Raw genomic sequence first — 26,392 nt, forward strand, 5'->3', positions numbered from 1 at the left:
AGCAAGGAAACAATGTACGCTACCCGGGACCTCTCGGTTGGATACGCGGACGGCTGAAGCTCGAAGGCGAGCAAGCACTGTACCAGGAACGGTCGACAGGAAACAGGCAGCACCGGAACAACGCTCGGGGGGAGGAAGACGTGCTTCGGAGATCGGAGCGGAGGGGGGTACGGGAGTGACGTCCGGAGTACGTGTCACTGCGGCGAGGTTCCGCAGGTGGTCGCGGAGGGACTCCATGCTGCTCTCATGGCGGGCCGACATTGACTGCATGGCCTCAGCCATGAAGTGGAGCTGCTGCTCATGGCGTTGCAACATGTTGCTTGGGGTCGGGGTTTCGGGCTCGGTACGTTCTTGGTCGGCTGGGTTCATGTCTGGCCAGATTGTACTGTCACGGTTACTGGTACCGGAGTACAGAAGAACCCAAACGCACGACTCGGACACGATGGACAAGACAGGGGGGTTTTAATCAGTTCAGGCAGGGTCCAAAACCGGGAGATTCATCGGGAGGCAAACAAGTGCAGAGGGGCAGGCAGGTAATCCGCAGACGAAGACAGGCAGGGTCAGAACCAGGATGGCAAACAGATGGGCAGACAAATCCCAAAACGGGGCAGGCAGGTAAATCGGGGTCGAGGAAAACAGGATAACTTAGGGACACGCTGGAAAACTTGGTTAAACACACAAGACAATCTGGCAGGGAGCAACAGAATGTGACGGGCTTAAATAGTGAGTGACTGACGAGGGGAGGCACCACAGGTGAGGGTGAGGAGAACCAGGTGAGGGAAATCCGGTGACGAGGTGTGAGGATCTGAAATGACAGGAGAGTTAGTGAACATGCAGTGGAGATGAATGATAGACTATGATGTGAACATTCAGTGAAGATGAAAAATAAACTATGATGTGGACGTACGTGTGACGGCAGGAGTCATAAATAGCTGCCACTCCACCCCCTCGGCCCGTGCCTCGGGGTATATGAGTATTAACATGACTTGGAGGAGTCGCTTCGTTTAAGCTAAAATACTCCCCATTCGATAGCCATGTTTCAGTTAGACCAAATATATCAACATGGTTGTAAGATATTAGTTCATTTACTATTTTGTTGCCCTGTTGTATTATTACTTTTAACTTTGATTAAGTAATTAAATATAACTCCTTGGTTGTTTACCTTTGATTTAAATAACTGTGTCTGTGGGGCAGAAACGGTTTCTATAGGGTTAATTACGCTATGGCTGAGTGACTGCTCGGATGGAAGCACAGAGAAGTGTGTAAGACTGCGACTCTGCTTCCTGGTCTGAACTCCGGGTCATGGATTAAGTCCACTAAGAAACTGGGTCAGGTTCTTAGAAATTGGTTGAGCTCCATCCAAAGTTGGATGGACGCCGTCCCTCCTAATCAGACCAGGGACTCCCCAAAATGTCCTTCAGTGATCAACGAAGCCCACATTATTTACTGGGCACCACCTCGACAACCAGCAGCAGAATGACGACATGCAGCTATACATGTCGTCACTGAACAAATTTGGGACTTTGAGTCATCTATTTATTTTACACATTCTCTCCTCGTAGTTTAAGCTAACCACTCAAAGGGCTTTTTACTCCTTCATAAATTGTGTGATAAAAACAAAACGCCAAGACAACAGGTCTGAAGATTTTTATTTAATTAAATATAAAAACAATATTAGTATATATTTTTATTTTATATATTGTGTATATTTAATGTATTTATAATTTAATTTTCAAATTAGGAATAAAATATAAATAATATGCTTAATAAAAGGTAGTAGAACTATCTATAGATTTGAAACCAGTGGAGAATTATGTCTACTAAAATAATGAAAAACCAAAAGTGCTTTTTAAATTCAGGACAACACTCCTCTAATGGTACAATAAGCACAGGTTTATTGAATCCCTGTACAGCTTTATTGAACCAGTATAATATGCCATAATAGTATGTCAGACATACAAGGAATTTTACTTGGCGCTTGGTGACAAACAGACAGTACGACAATGGACAACAGACAACATAGTGCAGGAATAAGATTTAAAAAAATTATAGAATATAATGCTATGGGTTAGTAATCTAAAGCTATGGGTTAGTTAAGTTAAAAACAGAAATTAAAATAAAGTGCACCAGCCAACAGAAAGTGACAACTGAAAGTGACATGTACATGTACAGTCAGTGGGGAGACCTCTGTTGATGAGCCTGACTGCCGAGGGGAAGAAACTGTTCGTGTGGCGGGAGGTTTTAGTCCTGAAGGACCTCAGCCTCCTGCCGGATGGAAGGGGCACAAAAAGTTCATGTCCGGGGTGAGAGGGGTCGGCTACAATATTTCTGGCCCGCTTCAAGGTCCTGATAGCGAACAAGTCCTGGAGAGACGCCAGATTGCAGCCAATCACCCTCTCTGTGGACCTGCCCTTGTCCTTGGCTGTGGCCGCATCGTACCACACGGTGATAGAGGAGCAGAGGATGGACTCGATGATGGCCGTGTAGAAGTGCACCATCATCGTCTTTGGCAGGTTGAATTTCTGAAGCGTTTTTGGTGATGGAGCTGATGTTCAGCTCCCACTTGAGGTCCTGGGTGATGATGGAGCCCAGGAAACAGAAGGAATCCACAGTGGTGATAGGGTCAGTCACACAGGGTGAGGGGGGAAGGTGGGGCTGCGTACTTCCTGAAGACCACAACCATCTCCACTGTCTTCAGGGCGTTGAACTCCAGGTGGTTCTGGCTGCACCACGTCACCAGGTGGTCAGATGGTCCGAGAGGCTGAGACATGTTTCCCCAGCTTCACATGCTTCACTTATTTTATCTATTGGGTAACACTCTGGATCCCATACATGTTTGGCCTGTAGTCTGCGTTGACTGACTGTTGTCCTCTCCAGTGTGTCAGATGAAATGACATTGTGACTGATTGGAGCTACAGCCCTGCTCCTCTATACACTTACTACCCAGAATGATGAGAGAACCACCTGCCAACACAAAGCTCTCTCCTTCCCAGCACACACTGACAAGGACAGGTGCAATATTAGAAAGAATGAGATCTTAGGTGATAGCTTGTTGTGTGTATTTGCTATAGGGTGCTGGCAGTCCTATTCTAACATCAGCATGTCTTTCATACATTTCAGCTCATACTTTTTTACCAAAATCTACAATATCGGCTTTTTATCATTGATAAATTGAGACAAAATAGTTTCAATGTAACAGTTAAAAGCTTTGTATCTTTATCAGATTAGGAATCAAACCATAATGGAGTAAAAAAAAGGAAACTGCTGATCAGCAAACATGATGACAACCAACTGAGGCCCTTTGATTACTGCACATCGAGCCGCCCATGAGCAAGGCATCAGCTGAATCCCGACTGCAGCTCAGCTCCAGGGGGTCGCTTCAAAAAATAAAAGCATGCATTTCTAACAGTGGAGTGCATTCTTCCACTCCCAATACCATTGTAGTGCAGTTGGAAACTGGAATATTTTAGCCTGAACAAGACCTGTAGGAATCTTTAAGGTAAGCTAAACATCATTAAATAATACCACGGTGTTGTTAAAAGTGCATTAATTTATTAACACAACATTGACAATTCACCATCCGATAAAGTAGATATTATGACCCAGAGCATTGGGAGCAACCCATTGAGCTGGATCTCCTTTTAGCGCCATTTCTTTAGCTGCGAAATGCTCAACATTGTTGCCCTGTTGGTCTCTAGCTGTATGTTTCTGCTGTGAGGTGATGGGTAGCTAACACACGGCTTAGAAAAGACCGAATGGATTTTCAAGTTTCAATTAAAGAGAGAAGCTACCAGCGGCTGAAGGATTATAGTTGTAATTCTCTCTGTGTTTGTCACTACCCTGGCAACTTTTTCATTCCAGTCATTGACCTCTTTATCTAAAGAGGTCTAAACATCTGGTAGTGCAGCTTTAACTGGGTTGGTTTAGTAATGGAGCTAACCTGATGCTGTGCGGCCTGTGGCTCCTGCTCTTTTGAGGTACTCAAAAGGTTTGGTTCTCCATCCCATTAATCACCAAGCTCTCTGTATCTCCCCCGAAAAACAACTGCATGTGTTTGGGTCGTAAATAACACATTACAACCCCAGTACTCTTTTAGCTGCAGGTAGGGCCATATGACCACCGTCTGTGTGACATTACACACGGGTACATCCATTCATTGAACGGTTTGTTGTACTTCTTTCTTGTGTTAACCAATGGGAGCATTCATAGGACAAGAATATCCAGTTTCCTCCAATGTATGACAGCTCTAAATACAACAGAAAAACATACAGCACGGTGCTTGCATCATACAGGAAGAGCAGTTTATGGGTACAGTTGGTAAGTATTAGATCAAATACGCTTTTTGTCCGTCCTGAAATCACATCATGAGGAAGAAATTTCCCTAGTGGTTTCTAAGTGAAAGATGGCAAAACCAGAAAGAGGTTTTTATTGCACTACAAAGCAGACTGCAACTCCTCAAATGGTTATTGAGAGAATCCACATCCTCCGTTTACAGAAAGCAGTTTCATTCTTCTGCCATGGTGGCCAGCATACTACTTTTGGCAGTGATGGAAGCAAGCTGATTGATGGCAACAGCTGTCCTGATTACACATACAAGCTACGGTCGTCGTCGTCGTCTTCTCCTTCTCCTTCTCCTTCTCCCCCCCAGTACCAGCTCCACTCAAACTGCGATGAACAGGACAGGGATTGACCTTCAGTCCTGCAGTGGGCTTCCAGCAGGGCTCTGTGCGCCTCTCTGCAGCTTCTTCTTGTAGCTGGGCCAGCGGCAAACCGGGCAGCAGTGTCTGCCTGCTGCCAGCCACACCACGATGCAGTGCTGGTGGAAGGCGTGGCCACAGGGCAGACCCAGCAGCAGCTCATCACTCACAAAGTTCTCCAGACACACAACACACTCTGAGCACTGCAGCATGCCACAGGGCCACACCAACCAATCACATAGGCAGCCATCCTTCAGGGCCCTGTCATGGGATGATGAGCCTCTGTTTCCATCCATCTGCTCCCTGCTTTCCGTGTCTGAATGTGAACTTTCCGTCTCTTCATCCAGTCCCCCACCAGCTCCCTCTCCCGTTTCCTGACCAACAACCCTGAAGTTCCAGGTTGGCAGTGCTTCAATATAGTCCATGTCTATTAAGGGACGAAGCCAGAAATTAGGGAAAGCCAAACGCTCTAATAGGAAGTTGGGGTCATCCTCCCAGTCAGAGTGGTCGGACGGGACATGGTGCAACGATGCGATTGGGTGGAGCAGATAGGAAGTGTACCAGTCCCACAGACTGGCAAGCCACTCCAGGTTGGTGGTGCTGTCCTCTTGGCTCCTCATGCGACAGCGGCGTTTCTTCTCAAAGTAGTCGACCAGCAGGCCGTGGGCCAGGTAGGTGGACAGAAAGAGGGCTGGGTGGGATGAGTAGAAGGTCCAGTCAGCTCTCACCAGGCTGGCCACCGTGGTGGTGTCAGCATAGCGAAGCATCTTCAGGCTGTAACCATACAGAGTTTCCAGATAGGGCAGCTGAAGCAGAGCCTAGAGGAGTGATCAATCACTGATTAGTTATTATCAATTAACAAGTCTTCGGCTTTAAACAGGGGACACTATATTAGGACTATCTCCAATCGGGAAAGGGACTCATTCACCCAACATTTAGCTTCATGTCTACATTGTTAATAAATTCAGATGTTCCCTATAATTATTGGCTTATTATTTAAGTTCTCTCTTGCACATTAGTGGTGGATAAACAATTCGATGACCCCCTTAATGATGCATATCAGCGGTGTAATGGAAAGGAAAGGAAGGAGATTCCTGTGTTTTCCCCAACTTCAGGGAGGGTAGTAGTTGAGTGAACAGATTGGCCAGCGGCAGGGAAAGGGGGGGGGGGGGGGTGGGGATTGTATCAAATACATTTTCAGCACGAGGAAAATGAGTGGAGGACATCAGTTGTGAAAACTGCGTAGGACAGAAGATTTCCTACCAAAACCGGAAGCCAGGACACCAGCAGTATGGAGTTGTAGGTTCCAAGAGTTCGGATCAATACCACAAATCGTTTCACGGTTGCTCCCTGTCCATGAAAATGAATACATGAGTGAAATTGGACAATAAATACAGAACTGGCTAGCTGTTTCAACGAGGCAAGAAACAAGAAGCCGGCTTTACATTTCTGTGAAAGTAGTGGCGTAAAAGGTGCAATATTTGTCTTTTGAAATCAAACGGAAAGACATGCGTAAACTACAACTGATTTACCACTGTTTTGAATAGAAAAACAGGAAGTGACCTGTGTTATGAAGAGGTCCATCCAGGCAAGCAAGTTGATCAGGACCAGACTGAGGACAAACAGATCATTGACTTCCGGCTGGATGGAACGCAGAAAAGTATCCATGGCAGCCAGGGACAAGAACTCCCCGGTACTAAAGGAGACAGGAGAGGAGGAAAGAACAAGAGCAGAGCGGTGAGAGGACAAGAGTGGAGACAAGCGGTGGAAGAAGAAACAGACCGATTAAGGGTATTTGGAATTGCTTCTAACTGTAAATTACCCATTCCATCCCCATGTTCAATCATCACCTGTTGCCATAGCGATAGATGCCCTCCGGCATTTTGAGAATATAGGCGGTGTTCTGTGTCACATCAATCTCTGATAGGATACTGCGGTTGTCCCAGCAACGTACATCCACAAAGATGAAATCAATCCTGCCGGTGAACTTGACGGACAGCGCGGAGAAGAAGGCGGGGGGCTGGGATAGACGTGCAAACAGAAACATCTTCACCGGGTGGGCCGGGTCAGAGCGCCATTCCTCCGCCAGCTGCTCAGCCTGACGCAGGGTTTTGATTCGATGAGCCACGTGTGAGGTCATCCAGCGGAAGATGTGCTCGGTTTCGATGCGCCGGCCGTTGTATTCTTTTAACATGACTTTACCCTTTGATGCTGAAGTCTGAGGAACAGACATGATGAGAGTGGAGCGCTGCCAGCCACGCTTGATGCACGACCTGGTGGACCCAACACAGAAGCAGCTCGTCAGTAGTACATCATGCTCCTTATATTAACTTCAACACTGGAACTGACAGCAGTTGTTAGGGACTACCACCATCTACCGCTATGGCAAACAATAGCATGTGAAAAGATAACATTAATAATGGTTGACGTTTTGAATTGATTTCAGGGCAGTGGTGAACAAAGTTTGTCTACTAACAAACTTCACGTTATATTTGCATCCACTGTGCAATGATGATAGTCTGCAATATTAACAACCAATATTAACAACCATTCATTCATATTTGTATCATATCTTAATTTTAACTTGTTTTGAAATCGTTTTTCTACTTATCTCACTTGTTTATTTGTTTGTGCGGTCCTCTTTCTTGCTGTCCCGGGTGTGGGAGTAATACAAAATTCTTATCATTTCCAAGGCTTTCGGCAATAATGAATCATATTGGCGCCAAACACAGGGCATTAATCAGAAATGACAAATATTGGTGTATTTGAAGGAGGCTCTGTTTCCAACCTGTAGTCATTAGAGCAGTTGAAGGTTCCAGTTCTGATCCCAAACTGAGACACTTTCTGCACCATCTTCCCCCAGTTGGCTCGACTTAGCAGAGCTTCCCGGTCCTGGGCGATGACCTGCAGGTACACATGGCAGTGTCAGACAGATAATACTTAACAGATCAGTTAACCCTTATCCGGTTTAATAGTATTTTTAATGACAACATCCACACTTCTGACCCATATTGAGTTTGCTTTATCCCATTCAATCTGACTTTTACAGCAAAGCTTCTTTTGTTTGGCCCATGTGGTCCTTGACGCAGAATGGGGGCTCTAAAAGACCTGTCCCCACGTTGGATATTAACATGTGATCTGTATCTGAAAACAATATGTAAGTGACATCATGTGATCTCGGGATCTGGAATTTACACTTTGTATGACCACGGGTGAGCAGAGAGCACATTGTTCAATTAGAGGATCGCAGGCCCAATCCCCCGCTCCGTTAATCTGCACGCCTGTGTATCTACAGAGGGTGTATGGTGGGATTGTTAGTTTCTGTGGGCAGCGCTGTATGAATCAGTCTATGAATGGATGTGAATAGGCGGATGACATGTAGTGTTAAAGAGATTAGAGCGGTCAGAAGACTAGAACAGAAATATACAGCTTTACCTTTTCTGCACACATTGTGATTAGAGGAGTGTTACATACAGGGCTTATTGTGGAAAACTTGCCTTGAATCTAACAAACTAAACCAAGATTAGTCGGTTTTGTTTAGGTGGTTTGGAGCTAATATTATGCAAGTTTGTCATGTTCTGCTAACACTCATGGTATAAGTGACCAGCACAGAGGATCTGTAAACGTTTTACTGGACAGATGTGACTCTCCTTATGTTGCAGCGATTGGGTACTGCAGGCCATGACGCGATCCCCGGTTGCAGACAACCAACTAGCCAAATCCTGGAGTACCATGTGTTGTGGTTTTCGAGGAGCAAAAGGGCTACCACCACAGGGTAGGAAATGTACATGTTATTTAGTTATTAATTTATTCTTATTTATTTACCAGGAGCATTTTATAAGAAATTGGGGGCATTTTTGGAAATATATATATATGTTATATATTAGCGCTGTCATTTAAATGCGTTATTAACGCAAACCCATTTTATCGGCATCAATTTTTTTATCGTGAGATTAACGGGGGGGGGGGGGGGGGGATGACTTGTCTGAAAATATCAACAGGCTTGTCTGTTTGAGTAGCTGGCTGAAAGCAATAGAAGTAATAGGTTACCAATAAAAGGTAAGCCTAACGGTTACGGTTCATTGTTTCTGAAATAAGAGGCCTGACTGCTTTGTTAACAGCAAACTTAAAAAAAATAGGCTGAAGACTTATTTACTTGAAATGTGCACTTCATAATTTTATTTTGTACCGCCCTTTTTGGCAATGTTGTTTTGTAGTAAAAACATTTGCATAAATTGTTGTAAATTGTTTGAATAATATGTCCTTATGGTAAACTGTTGAATAAATGTTCAATGTAAGTAATAACGTGTTGGATACCATTTTTTTGCATTGAATCTTACTGGGATGTTTACTGAAAAGGATTGGGTGGCCCTACCAAAAATAAAATCCACCAGCCGCCACTGACTATACCATTGGAATAAAACTTAATTAAGTGCCTTTACCTGAACGAGCCATATCCCATCTTTAGTGTCCTCGACTAATTCATAGAAGTGCATTTCTCCACTGAAGTACGTCGTGCTGGCATCTCCTGCCTCCGTCTGCTCTGTCTCTTTCTTGATGGCCGAGTACAGCTCGCCCTGTGTCAACTCTCCTGTGGGGGAATAAGAGACAAACGGGACTTGGAATGGTGTCAGGACGTGTCATCTTTCCACAAGCCGGTGTTAGCTAATATATTCATCTCTTCTTTGATTCCAAATAATAATAGGTAGGAAATCATAAAAATATTGATGATAAAAATAATAAACTGTATTTTTTCATTGAACATCACTTAATTTCATGTCACTGAAAATTGCTGACAAGTTCTTAATTTATAATAACATAAGTGTTGAATAAATTCCATAATGACAGGCATCATTAAGTACACAACGTAAAACAAGTAGACATGTAAACCATGTCTAACCCGAACCGCCACCTGCTCACTTAATTGTGTGATCTTCACTGTGAAGACATGTGAAGTTCATCATCCCATTGATGAACAGAAGGTTCGGCTCATCGTAAATCTATGTTAAACATCTGGATGAACCAGTCAAATGAATAGCATCACAACTAGCGTGGAGCTAATCGTTGAACGCAAACCAAAATCACAAATATTTGTGTGTGTTTTAAAACATGTCAGTAGAGGACATTGAAAGTAGACTCCGCCTGGTCCCAGTCCAAGAAATCAATTCCATGTTTGCGTCAAAAGCCCACAAATAACATAACACTGGAGACACAAAAGACTAACAACCCTGACCAGAAAGGTGGTAGGTAAACATTACACACTGGAGATGTCCATATTAAGTGTTTCTGTCCCAGATTGAAGTCCTTCATCATGAATTGATTGGGCCATTACTTGGTATCAGGTGGAAATATTAAATGTTTTATGATTACATATTACTGATGGAACGTTATATCGCAATGTCCTCCAAATATCCCTCCCCTTTTATTCCCACTAACATAGTGCATTTGCAAAACTATACAAAGCCATTTTGTATGCCAATTGTATAGAAACATTGTAGGTGTAGATGTTGTAATATTTACAGTTGCAAATCCGGATAACTCACCTGATGTATTTTTCTACGTAGGCACTTGGCCCGACCAATGGATCACAAGCCAAGGCCCTTGCTCGTATAAGACTGAAGCAGACCGTACCTGATTTCTCAACCAGCTCGCTGACATCCTTCTTCTCAGCCAGTCCGGAGTATCCCAGGCCCCGACCCTCCAGGATGGTCTTCAGCTTCTTATAACTCAGAGTCACTGGATCCACCAGCTGAGTGGCGAACATACCGGTCTCATACCAAACTACCGCCTCAAAAATCCTCGCTAGCATAAACAATACTATGAAGTACAGGAGCAAGAAGAACAGCTTCAGCCACATCTTAAAACTGGACGAGAGCGCTGCTGCCACACAGTGACGTGTCTGTCATGTGTATGTGTGCGTTTAAGTGCGTGTGTGAAAACCCGACAGACTAACGTCACACGGCCTCCAATCCCCGTCCAGCGTTACCGATACCTTTTGACGACGATAACGTTATTAGCTAACGTTACCTATGAAACATAATTCTCCGACATGCTTCGTTTGTTCGGGTATTCACTGACCGTTAACTTTCGTCACCAGTTTACATTCATGAACCCTTCAAACGGTGACAGCTAGCTCCCTAGCTTAGCATTGCAGGAAGGCCCCTCTATTAACCAAAACAAACGGGCTACGTCACGCTCGAGCGTCTCCGGCACGCGCCGCAGGTTCCCGCTGATCGTCAGAAGCGCGTGAAACGTGGACAGCTGCAGTGCTCCCGAATTCCACATTAGAGGATAACAGTAATGACGGATCTGATTTTGCGCTGCGATCAGCTGGTGTAGAAGGAACAGCTGACGTCATGTCCGCTTTACACAAGTAAACAAGCTACAAAATAAAGGTCTTGAACCCTATGGGGAAACCCTGCAGATTACGTTTATAATTCTGGGGAATCAGATCAATTCTTCATGATATGAATTCAATCCAATCTATTTTGAATCGCCAAAAATCTTCAAATATAATTAGCAAACCAAAGAATTAATTGAACATTGTTATTAGGTGCCAGGATGGAAGTTGTGGACATCGTTCATTTTCTCAAGCTATGGTCTCAGCAGCTGAGACAACAAGTTTTCCAGGAGACCCTTTCGCTTGTGAGATCTTCTGGCTTCCAGCATTGAACAATATGGCCAGGATAACAAGGTTTAAAGCAGCCTGGTGGGGTCAGTTAAGATGATAACATCAAGCTCCCCCTGCTTGTTGGACTACTGCTTGGACAGTCCATGGAGAGTATAACTTGTCTTTCAGCTGGTTTCATCATTCTAATACTTCAGTCTCTTTTCAAATGTTCCGATTCATACATGGCACAGAAACTATTTCAACACAATCATTGGCATCAGGTGCATCTTCATGTTTAACCACTTCGGATGTCGAGATCCCAACTGATGCTTTCCACTTTAACCGACCCTCAGAGCATGTCATGGTAGCGACACAGAGCAGTTTTTGCATCACTGTATTTATTCATGGTAACAGTGAGACATCAGCACCATCAAGAGGCCACGCAAGAAAACAAGTATATTATTTCACTTCCATCTAGCACTCTGTGAATTAAAAATAACCAAAAATTTCTGGTCTCAAATATATTAGAAAAACTAGTAGGACTCCATGGCCCCATCTAATTGCATGTCTGAAAAAGTATTTTTTACACACTGGAAAAATTTGGCTGTGTAAAAACAGTGCCTCCTGGATGAAACTGTGCCTCCCATTGCTTCCATCAGAACCAACTACACCCACTATTGTTTGCTACAGCCATTAAGCTGCGAGTGATTGTCCTCAGAATGAGAATCCACTTTATTGTCCAAGTATGTGTACATAAACAAGGACTTGATTTTATTAATCTTAGTGTACACTGTGCTCAGATTCTTTAAGAACCAGGCAACCAGATATGACATTGAACATATCCCCCTCGTGCAAACCACCACCTTCTGTATGTCTCTAACCTGTCAGTGGCAACCAGCTGCTTTTAGAACAGTTGTAATTGCCTCAACATTTTTTCCCTTTCAAGAGGTGGCCACTCATGCAGGTATGGTTTGGTTGTGACCTTCTTTGCACAATTACTGGTCCAAAGGTTTTAGCACCACATATCAAACCATTCAAGCCCCAGAATTCATTTTAACTTGAGCTATGGAAATGGTCTCCAACATCATACATTGAAGTGTGTTGTGGAATATGGGTTAATTTATTTTGTTATTGGTTATCTAGCAAGAAGGTCCTGAGTTAGACTCTGCCCAGCGGCCTATCTGTGTAAAGCCTGCATGTTCTGGCCGTTCTCTCTAGCTTTGTCCCACAATCCAAAGACATGTTCTTTGAATTAAGTTGATTGGGAACTCTAAATTGCCCGCGGATGTGAATGGTTGTTTGGCTCTGTTAGCCCTGTGATTGGCTGGCGACCAATCCAGGGTGTATCCTGTCTCTTGCCCGAAGTTGACTGGGATTGACTTCAGCCCCCGCGAGCCTGTGTGCAGGATAAGTGGTTTTAAGACCTGTGAAAAAGCTCTGATTGACCAACCGTTTAAACAGGCAGAAACAACAGAGCGACCCAGCAGATACAGACATATTTATCAAAAGAGTTGAAAAGAAAGCCTAAGGTTTACCAACTTTATGAGGTGATACGTCAAGTTGCGTTTACAGGTCATTGTGCTCCAATTAATAAAATAATAGTCTTCTTTAAAATGACTTGAGTGTTAGAAATGTTTGTTATCAATCAGCTGACTACTGTAGGTGAGATCATTCGGATTCACTTTTGATCAAATGACAAGCTGCATTGTTTCTTGTATTTTTCAACATGTACATTATTTTAATGTTAACACAATATTAGAAGATGTGCGTGTTTGCTTTTGAGAGTTTCAACAGGGCACATATTGATAACATAGTGGACCAGTAAAAAACAGGAGAATGTGTGCTGCAACGGTTTAAAATCCAATATAGAAATATTTCCACAACATTTTCTAAGTTTTAGTTACTTTCTAGAATGATTTGATGTGAATAATACAAAAGGGAAGCCTCTGGCTTGAGTAGAAGAATCCTGGTGCTGTTCCAGGGAGGTATGGACTCCCTGGCTACTGCAGGTCTGGATACTTTAGGCAGAATCGGTCAAATGTATCGTAAATAGCCCGTCTGGAAAGAAAACAGATATGTAGTTATTTTATAATAACAACACAGAAAATTGTGGCATGACATGGCATCAAATTGAATGTAAATCAGTCTGGGATTTGACCACCTCAAGTGAGAGTTATGTTCTTCATGACACTAAAACAATAACAGATCCAGGAGGTCCTGATTGAGAACTATTAAAGCGATTTGGTTAGAATATTGACATGACCTCATGGTTACACTGGTCTTTGCAGTGTCCCCATACATACGTTGACAATTCAATGTGACCGTCGTGATGGGATGATGGTGGGGTCTATGTTCCCATTATATTGTTTTACTGCTTACTCTTCCCAAAAAATAGACCGGGGCCCTGTTCCTTATACGTGGCTCCAGTTAGCCAGATCATTATCAGGATAAATCACATAGATCAGGCTTTTCTGCTCCACCAAACAAGTTTGGCAAAATCACCATTGCAACATTTGAGCCAGCTGGATTAGCTCGCAACTCGCCCAGAAATAAGGGCAGCTCTCTTCCTCATTGACGAAGGAGCGATATCAGTTAGATTAAAGTTTCATTGGGAGAGTCCTTCGAGATCACAAAGATCTGTTATGACATCACAATGACTTCTGTAGGAGCACTATCGATGCTGCCGAAAGCAAACGTTTATTTACAAGAAGACCTTCTGGAGCCGTACATAGTGAACACCACATGCTGCAGCCAAGCAGTCACTGTCCCACACGCAGTCTCATACGGTCTCACACATTGTCTGTCATACCGTACATGTTTACGAACAGCCTTTTGTTTATTTGGCGCTTATTAAACTTACAAATGTATCACATTTTACTGCTTAAATTGATTGAATTTCTGATTCTGAATAATTCATAGTGTGGTCTGGCTGGGCGGATCCCGTGCCATTTTGTGCACAGACTCAGAAGCAATTATTCATCACGATCTAAACCAGGGGGATAACTGTAGTCTGAATCCATCTAAATGCTCTTGATCTAGATATTCAACATCTTAAATGGGGTGTCAAATTAATTTTACACGCATCATACATTATATTAGGGCTGCAACAACGAATTGATGAAATCGATTAAAATCGATTATTAAAAGCGTTGGCAACGAATTTCATTATCGATTCGTTGTGTCGCGCGACTATTATGTTTGAGTATTAAAAGAAAGTTGCGCGCTCCGCGCAGAGCTGAGAAAAAAAAAGTTGAGCGCTCGTGCAGCAGAACAGAAGAAAAAAAGCTCCGGCCAGCAGAGCGTTGCTAAGAAAAATAAATAAAAAAGAGCAGAGCTGAGGTAAAGGAAAGACCATCGGAGAGACCCGTAATACCGTTCAGAAACATGCGGAGGCAGAGAAACCAATGCGACCCAAATCCTCCCAGGTATTTCACACTGAAATGGGGGGTGCGGGTCCTAGCGGGCAACGGGGGGGGGGGGGGTGCTGCGGTTTTCTTTGCAGCGCCAGTAGTTTTACGTTCTAATCGCCGCGCTCGACTTCAAGGTGTAACCTTTATTATTGTTCGGTCTGAAACAGCGCGCCCAGTGACGGATGGTGCAGCAATATTGTTGTCCGGGTGGAAATCAGGAGAAAGGTCGGTCCGGGATATTTTCGGGAGGGGCTTTGAAATTCGGGAGGGTTGACATGTCTGATTGTAAGATATGCAAAAGCGACATGGCCTGGCACGGGAGCACCACGGCAATGATTCATGATTTTGTGCCTAATATATTTAATTTGGCGGCTGTAAAGTATACATCATGCGATGTGTGTATGTTTTTTGTGTTAGTCCATTTTATTTGCTTACTTAGGGATGTTCAAGGAGCAATCTGTTTAAAACAAAACATATTTCGAAAGTGCACAGTCAGTTCTATTTTTCAATAAAGGGTTGGAAATGTTTTTACATTTTTTTTTTTTACAGATTCATCGATTAATCGAACAAATAATCGACAGATGAATCGATTATTAAAATAATCGTTAATTGCAGCTCTACATTATATTACATGTCAGTTAGCTGACGCTTTTATCCAAAGCGACTTACAATAAGTGCATATGTGTATGATAAATAAATCTGTTCCTCCCTCTGTTCGTCCACCTGTCCTATCTCTAGAAGAACACCGGGAGAATCCGTTATCAATCTGCAACAATGCAATACCCAGCAGGAGGGAGCAGGTAACACACACACACAGCTCTGTCCATTATTCTGAAAGAAAAAGCTAGAAATGACCAAGAAACCAAAGACCTGTTTGGACCGTCAGTGCTGTTAAACTCAATTGAATGTTCAAAGAAATGTTTAAATTAACGTTTTGTATCATTGCCTCGTGAGAGCCTTTCTGACAAGAAAGAGCTTATTTTATGCGTGTGTGCTGCTCCGATAAATCTCTGAATTGAAGAATTCAAATCTCAAGCGTGTTCTGTAGGTCGTCATCACAAGTCATATAGAGAGTCAATGAGTTAGGGAATATTTAGGAAATAGTTAAAACTGAAAAGAATTAATCCAAAATCGTGCGTATAGACAGCAGGTTGCAGAAAGCACATGGTTCAGGACATGGTTTTCCTTAGTCTACTGTGTTCAGAATCATGATGACTGACTCAATAACAAGTTATGCGTGACATTCTATCACACATGACTTGTTGGTACCGGGAAGAGAGATGAACGATAAAAGTGGGACAGGGAAGTACAGCCCTGTCCATTCAATGGACTGATATTTACTTACATAAAGCTGCTCCAACACTGGGAGTGTGTCCTCTCTGTCAGTCCTGTTTTACCTCACACACCCGATACCACACAAACAAGCACCATGTTCCTTGATACCCTTTGAGTTTGTATTTTACCTGAAGACATTCTGTTTGAACAGATAGGCGCTGATGTGTCCTCCATTCAGATATCTGACTTCACATCCTGGCCAGATCTCTTGCAAACTGAGGACCCCTGTACGAGGGATGTAGGCATCCTCTTTGGCTTGGACGCCGATGATGAGACTGGTGTCTACAGGAACTAAGACAAAGGAAAAGACACATGCAGTTTATTTTTGAATACATGCCACTGGGACACACCTAGACACAATATTGAGTACCATTATTCAGCTCATACAAAAGGCTGCTGCACAGCTTTGAACAAGTGGTAAAAACTAACAACCCATTCCACTAGTAACTTTTAGACCAGATAGGAAGAATTTACTCAGGAGCACTTCATGGTTTAGCTCACACTTGTATTGCTCCATCGCTCATCCCCTAAGCAAGAAAGCAGGGACTTCCTACCTGTCTGCCTGGGGCTCCTATCAGTCAACAACTTTCGTATAGCTACACAGGTGCCAGTATTCCACTGTCTCTGGCCTTGCGTTAAAACAGATACTAGTTGCTTCTCTTTTGGGTTAGTACCAATAGTTCTGCCAGCATTTTACGACTTTCACTAGTTCTTGTCAGAGGCTTTGAGGAGTACCTGCTGTTAGAACCCTGCTGCCATAAAGTCAAAACAGCACACCAATGTTGCTAGGCAACAGCGATGGGGTGCCACACATTCCTTTGGTTGAATAGGCTTTTGTGTGTCGTATTTGCATTACGGTACCAATGAGAAACATTTCCATATTGACCAGTCTGCAATCAAACTTACCAGAGAAGTTAGCCATATGTGTGCATTCGTCCATTACTGCCTTCATGAAGCTTATCGACTCTTGATGTAACGATGGCCGATGGCACTTGGATGAATCCGTCTTCTTCCCATGCAGTGTGTTGTTTGCATGAAGGCTTCTAGGAAATCAGTTTAACAAACACACAATGAACTAAGTTGAAAGTAATGCTGGTTAATTCCAGCATAATATGGTAATTTGATTTTATTGTGTTAACACAACAATTTATAAGTAGCTACTGCATCATCTCTGACACATACTTTTATGTAAAATGTGCAGAGATTAGGACAACTTTAAGAAGGGTGATATTTCTGGTCTGATCGGTCCAGACACACACTATTTGCCAAGCAGGTTTTTTTTTTTAAGTAGACACAGAAGACTTAAACATATCGAGCAACTTTTATTCAAAACAACTGAAATTGATTACTTTGGTAGAGTGTCCAACCTGATTCCAGTGTTGTTCCCAGATGATAACAATTGGTCCCCTCTGGTTCCGCCCTCTTCAGGGCCTGCACCAATCAACAGGTCCAGTCCAGCCTCAGCTTCCCTTGCTGCTTTGGAGGTCTCACCCACTGACGCGCTGACATCTCTAGACAGGCCCAACAGATGCTCCAAAGAGTCCATAGGCTTTGGAAAATCTGGACCCATCTTAAAGGAATCAGCCTGATAAATGTGGGGGCAGGAAATGTATGGATTAATGCTCTCGTGTTTGGTAGATTCTCCAACAGAATCCTCATTGTTGCTCTGGCTTTGACGCAAAACATATTCAAGATTTAAATTGGGTCAGTGTCATTTCATGATGACATGAGACAAAGATGAATAATAGAAGCATTTGTAAGGCCTGTTAGTCATAACCAATACATTGTAACACTTATAATTTAATTTCCATTTTTTTATTCTAAATCACCTAACCATTAAATATCACAATGTGTTTAGCCTACAATTAAATTAGGGCGGGTGCCCAAACCACCCCTAAAAGTTCAGGCTGATACTAGGTATTTTCTGTTGCAATGTGAGAGTATGAGGAAGTAATAAAAAGTAGAAGGACAACAAACCCCACAGTAGTCCAACAGCTTGATGATCTCCTTTTCATACACCGAGTTAATGGCATACTGCTTCTCAAGCTCGGCCCAGTTCACTGCTTTGCTCAGCACTCCCTACACACACACAAAGTTTAAAGTTAGAAAACACCTTTTGGCATCGGCCAGGTTAGAATGCACACTGGTGATGGCTCGGTTGGCAAAGCCTAAGTCTTTGTAAAGAAAGGCGCACGCACACGCACACACACACACACACACACACTCTCTCTTCTTACAGGTAGATTAAGACAAATGTGTCATCACATTCTTGTTTACACCTGCTTTTAAGAGGTAGGGAATTTTCATTGCAAATTAGAGGAACGCTTTCACGGGCGGTTCTGTACATACCGGCAAATATATAATTAAGCCCAACCATCCATATCTCTTTATGGGAAATTCCCACTTTTCCCTTGACCCCCAACCCCCTCGCTTACCTTCACCTCAGTGCAACTTGTTTGTACATACGTCGCCATGCTTTTACGCGCACGTTGCAAAACAAATACGCCTGAAGTGGGCACAGAAGCGAGAGGCCCTGAGTTTCCTTGTCTGTATGGATTGGTTGCAGTGTGATTGCACACGATCACACCCTCGATCAAACAGTAAGGTCATGAGGTCATCCTAAGTGCTGCTGTTTGACAGATGGAAAGAGCCTTACTGTGGTGAAGACACTAGAGGCAGTGGACCAGGACAAACAGGGAATCAGAGGGATGGGCTTCGGCCAGTTGGTCACTGCTAAGGACGCCATCTGGATACAAAGACACGCAAGACATTTGTGGATCGGACTCGGTATGATATTGAAAACTATTAAAAAACATGTGTATTTGTATGCAGGTTTGATGTAGAATTCTGAAAGTGTGCTTTTTTTGATGACCCACATATCCTCCCATGGAGATTCCAGTCATTCCTAGAGGCCAGTAACCTTCTCTCTCCAGCCACCGGAGAAGCACTGTAGACTCCAGGATCAAAGCCCCTCCCATCACAAACAGGTCGGACACATTCTTCAGACATGAGCGCCTGGAATACAAATAATGTCATGTATGTTTGTAGTACTTATGTGTGTCAGCAGTATCCTAAAACTAAAATACTAAAAGCTGAATCTACATTCCCATTCTTCATTGATATCTGTGCAGCTTTAAGCATCTGCATAGATACACATGGACACAACACTCAGTGATAAGCCTACAGGTGTCACAGAGTTCAGTGTGTGCTGAATCAGCACAATGGAGTGGTGGGAGGATTTAATCTTTCAGGCTGTCCTGTATTTGACTTGATTTCATTATTGTTATCATGTATTATATGTTATTTTGCACATAAAAGATACAAGCACTGCTCTCATGTTGTGCTACATTCCTGCTAATTAACATATCTTTGCATCCAAATAAGACTTAAAGAAGTATTCTTCTGCACCTGAATTTAGTTTTACTCGTCTAACTCAATGCAGTGTTCCCCGACAATATAACATGAAACATGAAAGTATGAAAAAAAAATTCCCCACTCTACAAAAACTCCTTGCTGAAGTGCTGCCCAAACACACGCACCTATACACGAACATGTGCAAACGCTCGCACCAGAGAACTAAATGTATGCAGGCTTGATGTAGAATTAAACATTTGGATCGCTCTAAATGAAACATCCGGATGTTGCTGGCTGGCAGCTAGTTTACCAAGTGCTACATTTGATTTTTTTTTTCTGTGAGCAAAGCACACTTTTAGACCAGAATATACTAGAGTATAGACTATTATTTCATTTATAGTTATAAAATAGACATTATATATCCATTTTGCAGTACATCAAATGCAAACTTTTGCTTTTCATGTATGAAAATGAAAGCTGGCTTTCATCTACGTCAGTGGGAAAACCAATTGATGGGTGTGCATGGGAGTAAACTTACAGTTGGTCTTTAGGTTTTCGATAGCCATGTAAGGTCAGTCAAGGAATAAAACCATGTTTCTAGACATCAGCAGACATCACATCATTATACATAAACATGATGCAAACATATGGCCACAGGATGGAATTCTGATTTTTGAATTCTTTCCTCAGGCCAGTTTCCTGTGTGTGCCTGATACACGAACATTAACATATCATCTCCATTTCACATTGATTTATATACTTACTCTTCGTCATCATTATTGTGTTTTCTAAACATGAATGATATTTCTCTTTCCTAGTCTACCAACCACTCTAAGCTTTTTAACACTACATGTCATCATTCACCCATTCATACACGGATGACAGGAACTACCATACCCAGCGACATCTGCCCATCAGGATTATCCAACATGTATTCATTCACACAATGGTAGTGATAGTCTAGAAAAGCACTGTACAAGTACAGTCCATTTAGCATTTACACTGCAGGAGGACTTTTGAGGTTAAGACCAGCCGAGCAGCGATCAAGCAGGTGTGACAAAAGAAGGATATAATACGGGTTCTCCAGAAGCAGTGAAGCCATTCCTGCCTCTTTGACCATGGGCCTGGCCATCAGGGTCCGCCGACGCCAGAAAAACTACACACACACACACACACACACACACACACACACACACACACACACACACACACACACACACACACACACACACACACACACACACACACACACACACACACACACACACACCAATAATGCTTACATGTCAGAGAGCGCAGAGAGTTAAAGTTCAATAATCTGTCCAACTGTTTCCTATGGCAAACAAAGAGTAATGTAAGGTAGTATTACATGTTAATATCAAAGTAATTATTCATACAAAAACAAAGAGAAGAACATCAACAAGAGAAATAAAACCAATATCAAAAGGTCAACTGCAGAAGCACTATTGGTGGTATGATGTTTATGATTGTGTAATTGGTCGATGCTGGGGATAAAAGGTCTTACATGGTCTCCGGTCCCTGCCAAGTGGATGCACACTGGTCTGTTCTTCTGCCACCTCTTGGGAACTATGAACTGGAACCTGAAACCAAACACACACATGGCGAAGACTTGGGAAATTTGTCACGAGGGAGATTTTTGAGATACATGTTATCTTCTTTCTTTCTGTGCGGCCCGGCAGCGCCAGCGCTCCGCACACGCACATCACGCACTGCGCGTAGGGCACCAAGTGCCTGGGGGGGCATCAAAAAATCTGGGACGTGAAAAATCATCACAGTAGGCTACTAGTATAAATAATAAATAAAATATGTCTAAAGCATGTTAATATGCAAAAGCAATACAAAAGTAATAGGCCTAGACCAAATTAGTGGAGAAAAAGGGGAATCTCCTGTGTTCCCCCCCCCCCCACCTCCCAGTGGTTTGTTCGATTATCCCTCAAATCTCAAATGTGGCAGACAGCTTTGAAATGGCTTCGAAAAGGCATCAAGAGTCGGGGGCGGAAAAAAGAAAAAAGAAGAGACAGCAGGATGATGCTTTGTGCGTCGCTCTCAGGTAAGACAATGTTTTAAATCAGGGGTCCCCAAAATTTGTCTCGGGAGGACCGTTGCTAGCGGTCACCGGGCGGCCGGCTGGCCGCATATACTCGCGCTCATAATGTCCGCACGGACCGCCGGTGGGCCGTATTCGGTACTCGCCCGCGGGCCGCCCAAAGTTTCTGTTATCATTTACGCTTTTGTTATCATCATCATAGTTAACATAGTTAAGCCTAGTTTGCTTTGCACTTCAGGACGCTATTTTTGAAATCCTCAACCTTCCTCAGCTTTCACCACAGACATCTGCCTTGGAAATGCTGACATTTCTGCATAACAATCGGCTTCAAGAGGTATATCCCAATCTGTGGATTGCTCTTCGTATTGCACTGACTCTCCCTGTCACAGTTACCTCTGCTGAGCAAAGCTTTTCAAAGCTCAAACTAATCAAAACGTACCTGCGCTCATCAATGGACCAGGAACGTTTAAGTGGTCTGGCTGTAATCGGTATCAATGGGGACGTGGGTCAGAAACTGTCATATGACCTGATAGCTGATTTTGCAGCTAGGAAATGCAGGCGTGTGCCTCTGTAAGGCCTTTGACAACTTATGGTAGTGAAAATGTTTGTAATATAGTTCTATCGGATAGAAATGTGCACATTATTACTTACACAGTTATATACTTGAATACTTTCTGCGTTTACAATGTTCAGTTCCAAATCTGTGTTTTTAGTAATTGTGGTGGTATTTGGTATTTATAATTTTATCTTTTATATAATTTATTTCTTTTCGTATTTGTTTATGTAAATGATTTATGTTTAGAAGTTATTTGGGGAATAAAGAGAACCTAACTAAGAAATTCTAAATGGTTGTTATTCCTTTGGTGGTTGGTTGGTTCGTTGGTTGGGGGGGGGCACCAGCCAGCCCCCCAACTGGGTGCTTAGGGCAACCAAATGACTCGCGCCGGCCCTGCGGCCCGGTACCAAATGGCCAGGGTGTGCAAACCGGATGCTGAAACAAAATCCATATTTAGAAACTTTGAAAAATAAGCTGCTTAGAGCATGGTGTTAGCCCCTCTCCCATCTCTACTTTATATGGTTTTACTAAAGCTACATTTTTTGCGAGGTCTTTTGATGAAATGCTGTTAGCTAAGTAAGACTGCTGAGGTTCCTCTGACCAGCTTGATGGGAATGAACTATAAAATAACAAGAGTACAATTAAGTTACTTAAGGGTGGCCCTCCACAGCTTATGTTGGACTTGCTCTTAAGATCTTTCACACTGTCGTCAAGTTGCATGTGCCGGTGACAATACTCCAATGGGATAATCATAGGGCTGCAACAACGAACCGATAAAATTGATTAGATTTGATTATTGAAAGAGCAAAAAATTTCCTTATTGATTATCATGGACCTCAATACGTTGCAGAGTATATATTTTTTGGCCCGCAGACCGGTACCGGTGTTTGGGGACCACTGGCGTAAAAAATGCGTTCAATCAAATCCTGTTGCGATTTCTGATTTGTATTTTTCTTTCTTTTTTTTTTATAAATGTTTATTATTCTGACAGCTGAGGTCCTTTTAAACAAAAATATAATCTTTTTGTGCATTTTATTTACAAAGAGCCTATATATTTGTCAGCCGTAAAGCATACATATTTTTTTCAATTATTAAAATCCGTGAATTTTCACTGTCTGTTTTTTAAATAAAGAAAGAATGCTCTTTTTCTTTTTTTATACGATTTAGCGATTCATCGAAGGAATAATCATCAGATTAACGAAATAAATTGCTAGTTGAAGCCCTGGATGATCAGCAGAAAATCAGCGGCTTCACTCGTGTCTCTAATAGAACCTTTCAAACATATTATCATACCATCTTTATCATAGTTCAAAGATAAGGACTCTGTGTGAATGAAACTGGAGGACTCCAGCACAGACACTACATTAGCCTTAGTCATAGAAATATGGTTTCCAACCAGCGGTTTGCACACCCGGCCTTTTGGTACCGGGCCGCACAGAAAGAAAGAAGATAACATTTATCTGCCAAATCTCACTCACTCGTCACTCAAGCATTCTTTTCACATTTACAATTGTCTGCTTCTCGCTGTGCATGGCAGTTCCGTCCCGATGGAGACCCCCACGCCCCTCGGCCGGTTATTTCGTTGTGTTTATCTGCCTGCCACACCTTCGAGACCGGATCGCAAAATATTGTCTACCATGAAACCGGTCCGGGAGGCAAAAAACGTTGGGACCGCTGTTGTAGAGGATGACATAATGTTCTGTACCTGGCTTTGACAGACTCTGGAGGCAGGATTCCAGGAACCAAGTGCTCCAGAGGAGAGAAGAAGAACCCATCGTGGATGTGACAGTCAACATGCTCCTCAGTCTGGACACACACACACACACACATGCACACACATCTGTGAGAATATAAAAGTAGTTATACTAGTGAGCAGTGAGGATAGAACTCATGGAGTACCTTGTTTATGTGAACTGGATAGTCTTCTGGCAATAGAGACCTGCACTTCTCTCTGTTTCCAATGATCTTACGGAACTCAAAGATTCTGTAAAAAACCAAGGGAAAACATATCAGTTGATCAGTTCCATCACAGATTCCACAACAGCATTGGACTGTTCTGAGCCTCCGTACTCTCCTGGTATCGCTAGCTGTGTACTGTTTTGGTCCATACCTCTTGAGGTCCTCAGGCTTCCCCCATCCCCCAATAAAGAGTTTGGTGAGGAGCAGCCTTCTGTAAAATACATCCAGTCGGCTCACACCCATGGGCCAGCACCTAGCATCTGCAGAGGGACGGACAGTGTGTGTTATCTGGCATAATGTGGAACATAAGAGCAGAAAGAAGTCAGACTCTTGTGCGTTCTTGTGTGCACAGCATCTGAGGAAAAGTGGCTTGAGGTACTTTTGTCACAGTTGGTGGTCTCAAACAGAGCTAAAAAGAAATAAACTAGAGTGTCCAGGAACCCAGACCGTCCAAAACGTTTTCATTTATAGAAATAGAAAATTATTATTATTAAGTATCATGCCTAATGTAAATACTGAAATACTTTTTGGGATACAGATCATGAATACTTCCTAGGTTTGGTGCATTTTTGGATTAAACAGTAGTATAAACAGCTATTGTACCCCGTATTGTCATCAACATTTAATGTTCAGTATTGAGCACCCCAGATGAAAGACAGCCAGCATAAGTGTGAAGCTGGCCAAGTTTGGACCTAACGCTGTTCCACTACCCAGCATAATGGATGAAATGGGATTCGGGTTGGCCCGACAATGAGGGATCCGAGATGGTTGTGCCCACACAGTGGGGAGACAAACCCCCCTCGTTGCATCCTGGATCGCCGTGTTCCATTTCCATCAACAAGGCTTGGTGCTCAGACGTAGTGGATGGACACGGTTACCTTGATATCACATCTTTCCTGTTGAGATGCTGCCGATGTTATCTGAGAATTCCTTACTGTTACACTGTGGTGTATTGTATTCCTCTTGAATCTAAAAGATAACAATAACTGGAACAACCATGTGTTGCGCAATGATAATAAGTTAACCTTGAACCTTCATACCCTACTCCATAAGATAGCACACAACATGTATATACAACACAACCAATGAATCAGTCATTAAAATACGGTGCTGATTTGAATTTACCACAGACAAATGCTGTGAACTCACTGGACGCCCAGGTGTTACCTCCAACAGACCAGAATCCACCCATCTTTGTCCTTGGGGGGACCGGGGAGCTTTAGGGAGAGTTATCAGGTCAACACTAGAGGCCACATACAAGTGGTTTACATGGACTGAAAGCTGGGAACCTGCTGTGTCAGCACTATGTGTTCAGTCTGCCTAGTGAGAAATCTGAAACAAACAGGTTTCAGTTTCATATGTATACAAGCTTAATTATGTAACAGGAGAGTAGATTTCATTTGTAAATGTGACCATGTTGTAACACTTCTAAATTATTTTAAAAACATTTTTGACCACTTTGGGTGAATAATGACATGCACACCTTTTAGTGTTTGGAAGACAAGAAAAGTGCTATAGAAGTAGTCAATTTGCCATTTATTAGTTATACATTTGTTTTCAAAAAACAAATTAGTTCTGATTATTCTGTGAGAAAATCCTTGAAGGGTGTTTCAGGAGAAATGAAAAGGACCTCGCCGTCGTTCTGTTCATAGAGATAACGTAGAACTAGAACTTCACAATTAACACATTTTAAATGTGTTAAATATAAAATGTTGGCGTTCGACTTTGACTGTACTTTTCGTTCTCATAATATAAAGCACATATAATAGCGCAAACATAACACCTTTATGGATGGAATATTCGTCCTGACAGTGTAGGACTTTGTTGTGGTAGCTTCTAATGGGAGAACTAACATTAAAGTTATATCGTGAATGATGTAACTTAGCGCTAATGCTACTGAGATAACTTTACCCAAGAATGCTACTTTAACAGCTCATATAACTAATGTTACATTAAGTTACATAATGGACCAATGTCAATGATTAACTAGTCTCGATATTCAAAATAGCAAAGCATAACCGCTATACGAATAACTATCACAGTCGCATGCCCCCTCTTAATGAGAGGAATAGGAATATCAACGACAATACGGCATCACCCTTGAGATGAACCAATGACTTGTATGCCGCCCCAAGTGGAACTTAGCTAAGAGGGCTAACGGAACTAGCCTTGATCCGCGGTTCCACACAACAGCGACACACATGCGGGTAGTGAGCGGCTCAGACGGACACGGGGACGTTAGCGTTACCTCACACTGTACACGGACGTGTTATCCTGCTGGATATCTTCGCACCGCCAAATAACAGCTAGCTCCAGCTAGCGTCCTCAGAGGGCGAATGACTTGGACTAAGCGCGTGTCAAGCTGCACGTACGCACCCACACAAATGTGCAGGAACTTCCGGT

At 42.9% G+C, this 26,392-nt stretch overlaps 2 protein-coding genes across 4 annotated transcripts; both read right to left on the reverse strand.

The window, feature by feature from the left end:
* Window positions 1-1,941: 1,941 nt before the first annotated feature.
* rnf103 (ring finger protein 103) lies at window positions 1,942-11,105 on the reverse strand. The gene is made up of 7 exons (XM_037460897.2): window positions 10,329-11,105; window positions 9,140-9,288; window positions 7,486-7,601; window positions 6,548-6,970; window positions 6,261-6,393; window positions 5,961-6,047; window positions 1,942-5,515 (listed from the first exon to the last, which is right to left on the reverse strand). The coding sequence occupies exons 1-7, from the start codon at window positions 10,552-10,554 to the stop codon at window positions 4,694-4,696; spliced, it is 1,956 nt and encodes a 651-aa protein (XP_037316794.2). The 5' UTR covers window positions 10,555-11,105; the 3' UTR covers window positions 1,942-4,693.
* Window positions 11,106-11,685: 580 nt separating this feature from the next.
* On the reverse strand, window positions 11,686-26,380 carry abhd18 (abhydrolase domain containing 18). Of its 3 annotated transcripts, none has more exons than XM_062560719.1 (14): window positions 26,238-26,380; window positions 24,141-24,249; window positions 23,930-24,014; window positions 23,736-23,836; window positions 20,932-21,007; window positions 20,476-20,562; window positions 19,945-19,970; window positions 18,929-19,067; window positions 18,709-18,798; window positions 18,030-18,131; window positions 17,420-17,637; window positions 16,959-17,095; window positions 16,181-16,343; window positions 11,686-13,365 (listed from the first exon to the last, which is right to left on the reverse strand). In XM_062560719.1, the coding sequence occupies exons 2-14, from the start codon at window positions 24,230-24,232 to the stop codon at window positions 13,308-13,310; spliced, it is 1,374 nt and encodes a 457-aa protein (XP_062416703.1). In that variant the 5' UTR covers window positions 24,233-24,249; window positions 26,238-26,380; the 3' UTR covers window positions 11,686-13,307. The 3 variants fall into 3 exon arrangements, with proteins under 3 accessions (XP_062416703.1, XP_062416701.1, XP_062416702.1); XM_062560717.1 differs by lacking the exon at window positions 26,238-26,380 and adding an exon at window positions 25,139-25,157; XM_062560718.1 differs by lacking the exons at window positions 11,686-13,365; window positions 26,238-26,380 and adding an exon at window positions 14,795-15,174.
* Window positions 26,381-26,392: the final 12 nt, after the last annotated feature.

This window comes from Pungitius pungitius, chromosome 2 (genome assembly GCF_949316345.1).
Source record: "Pungitius pungitius chromosome 2, fPunPun2.1, whole genome shotgun sequence".
Taxonomy (NCBI): domain Eukaryota; kingdom Metazoa; phylum Chordata; class Actinopteri; order Perciformes; family Gasterosteidae; genus Pungitius; species Pungitius pungitius.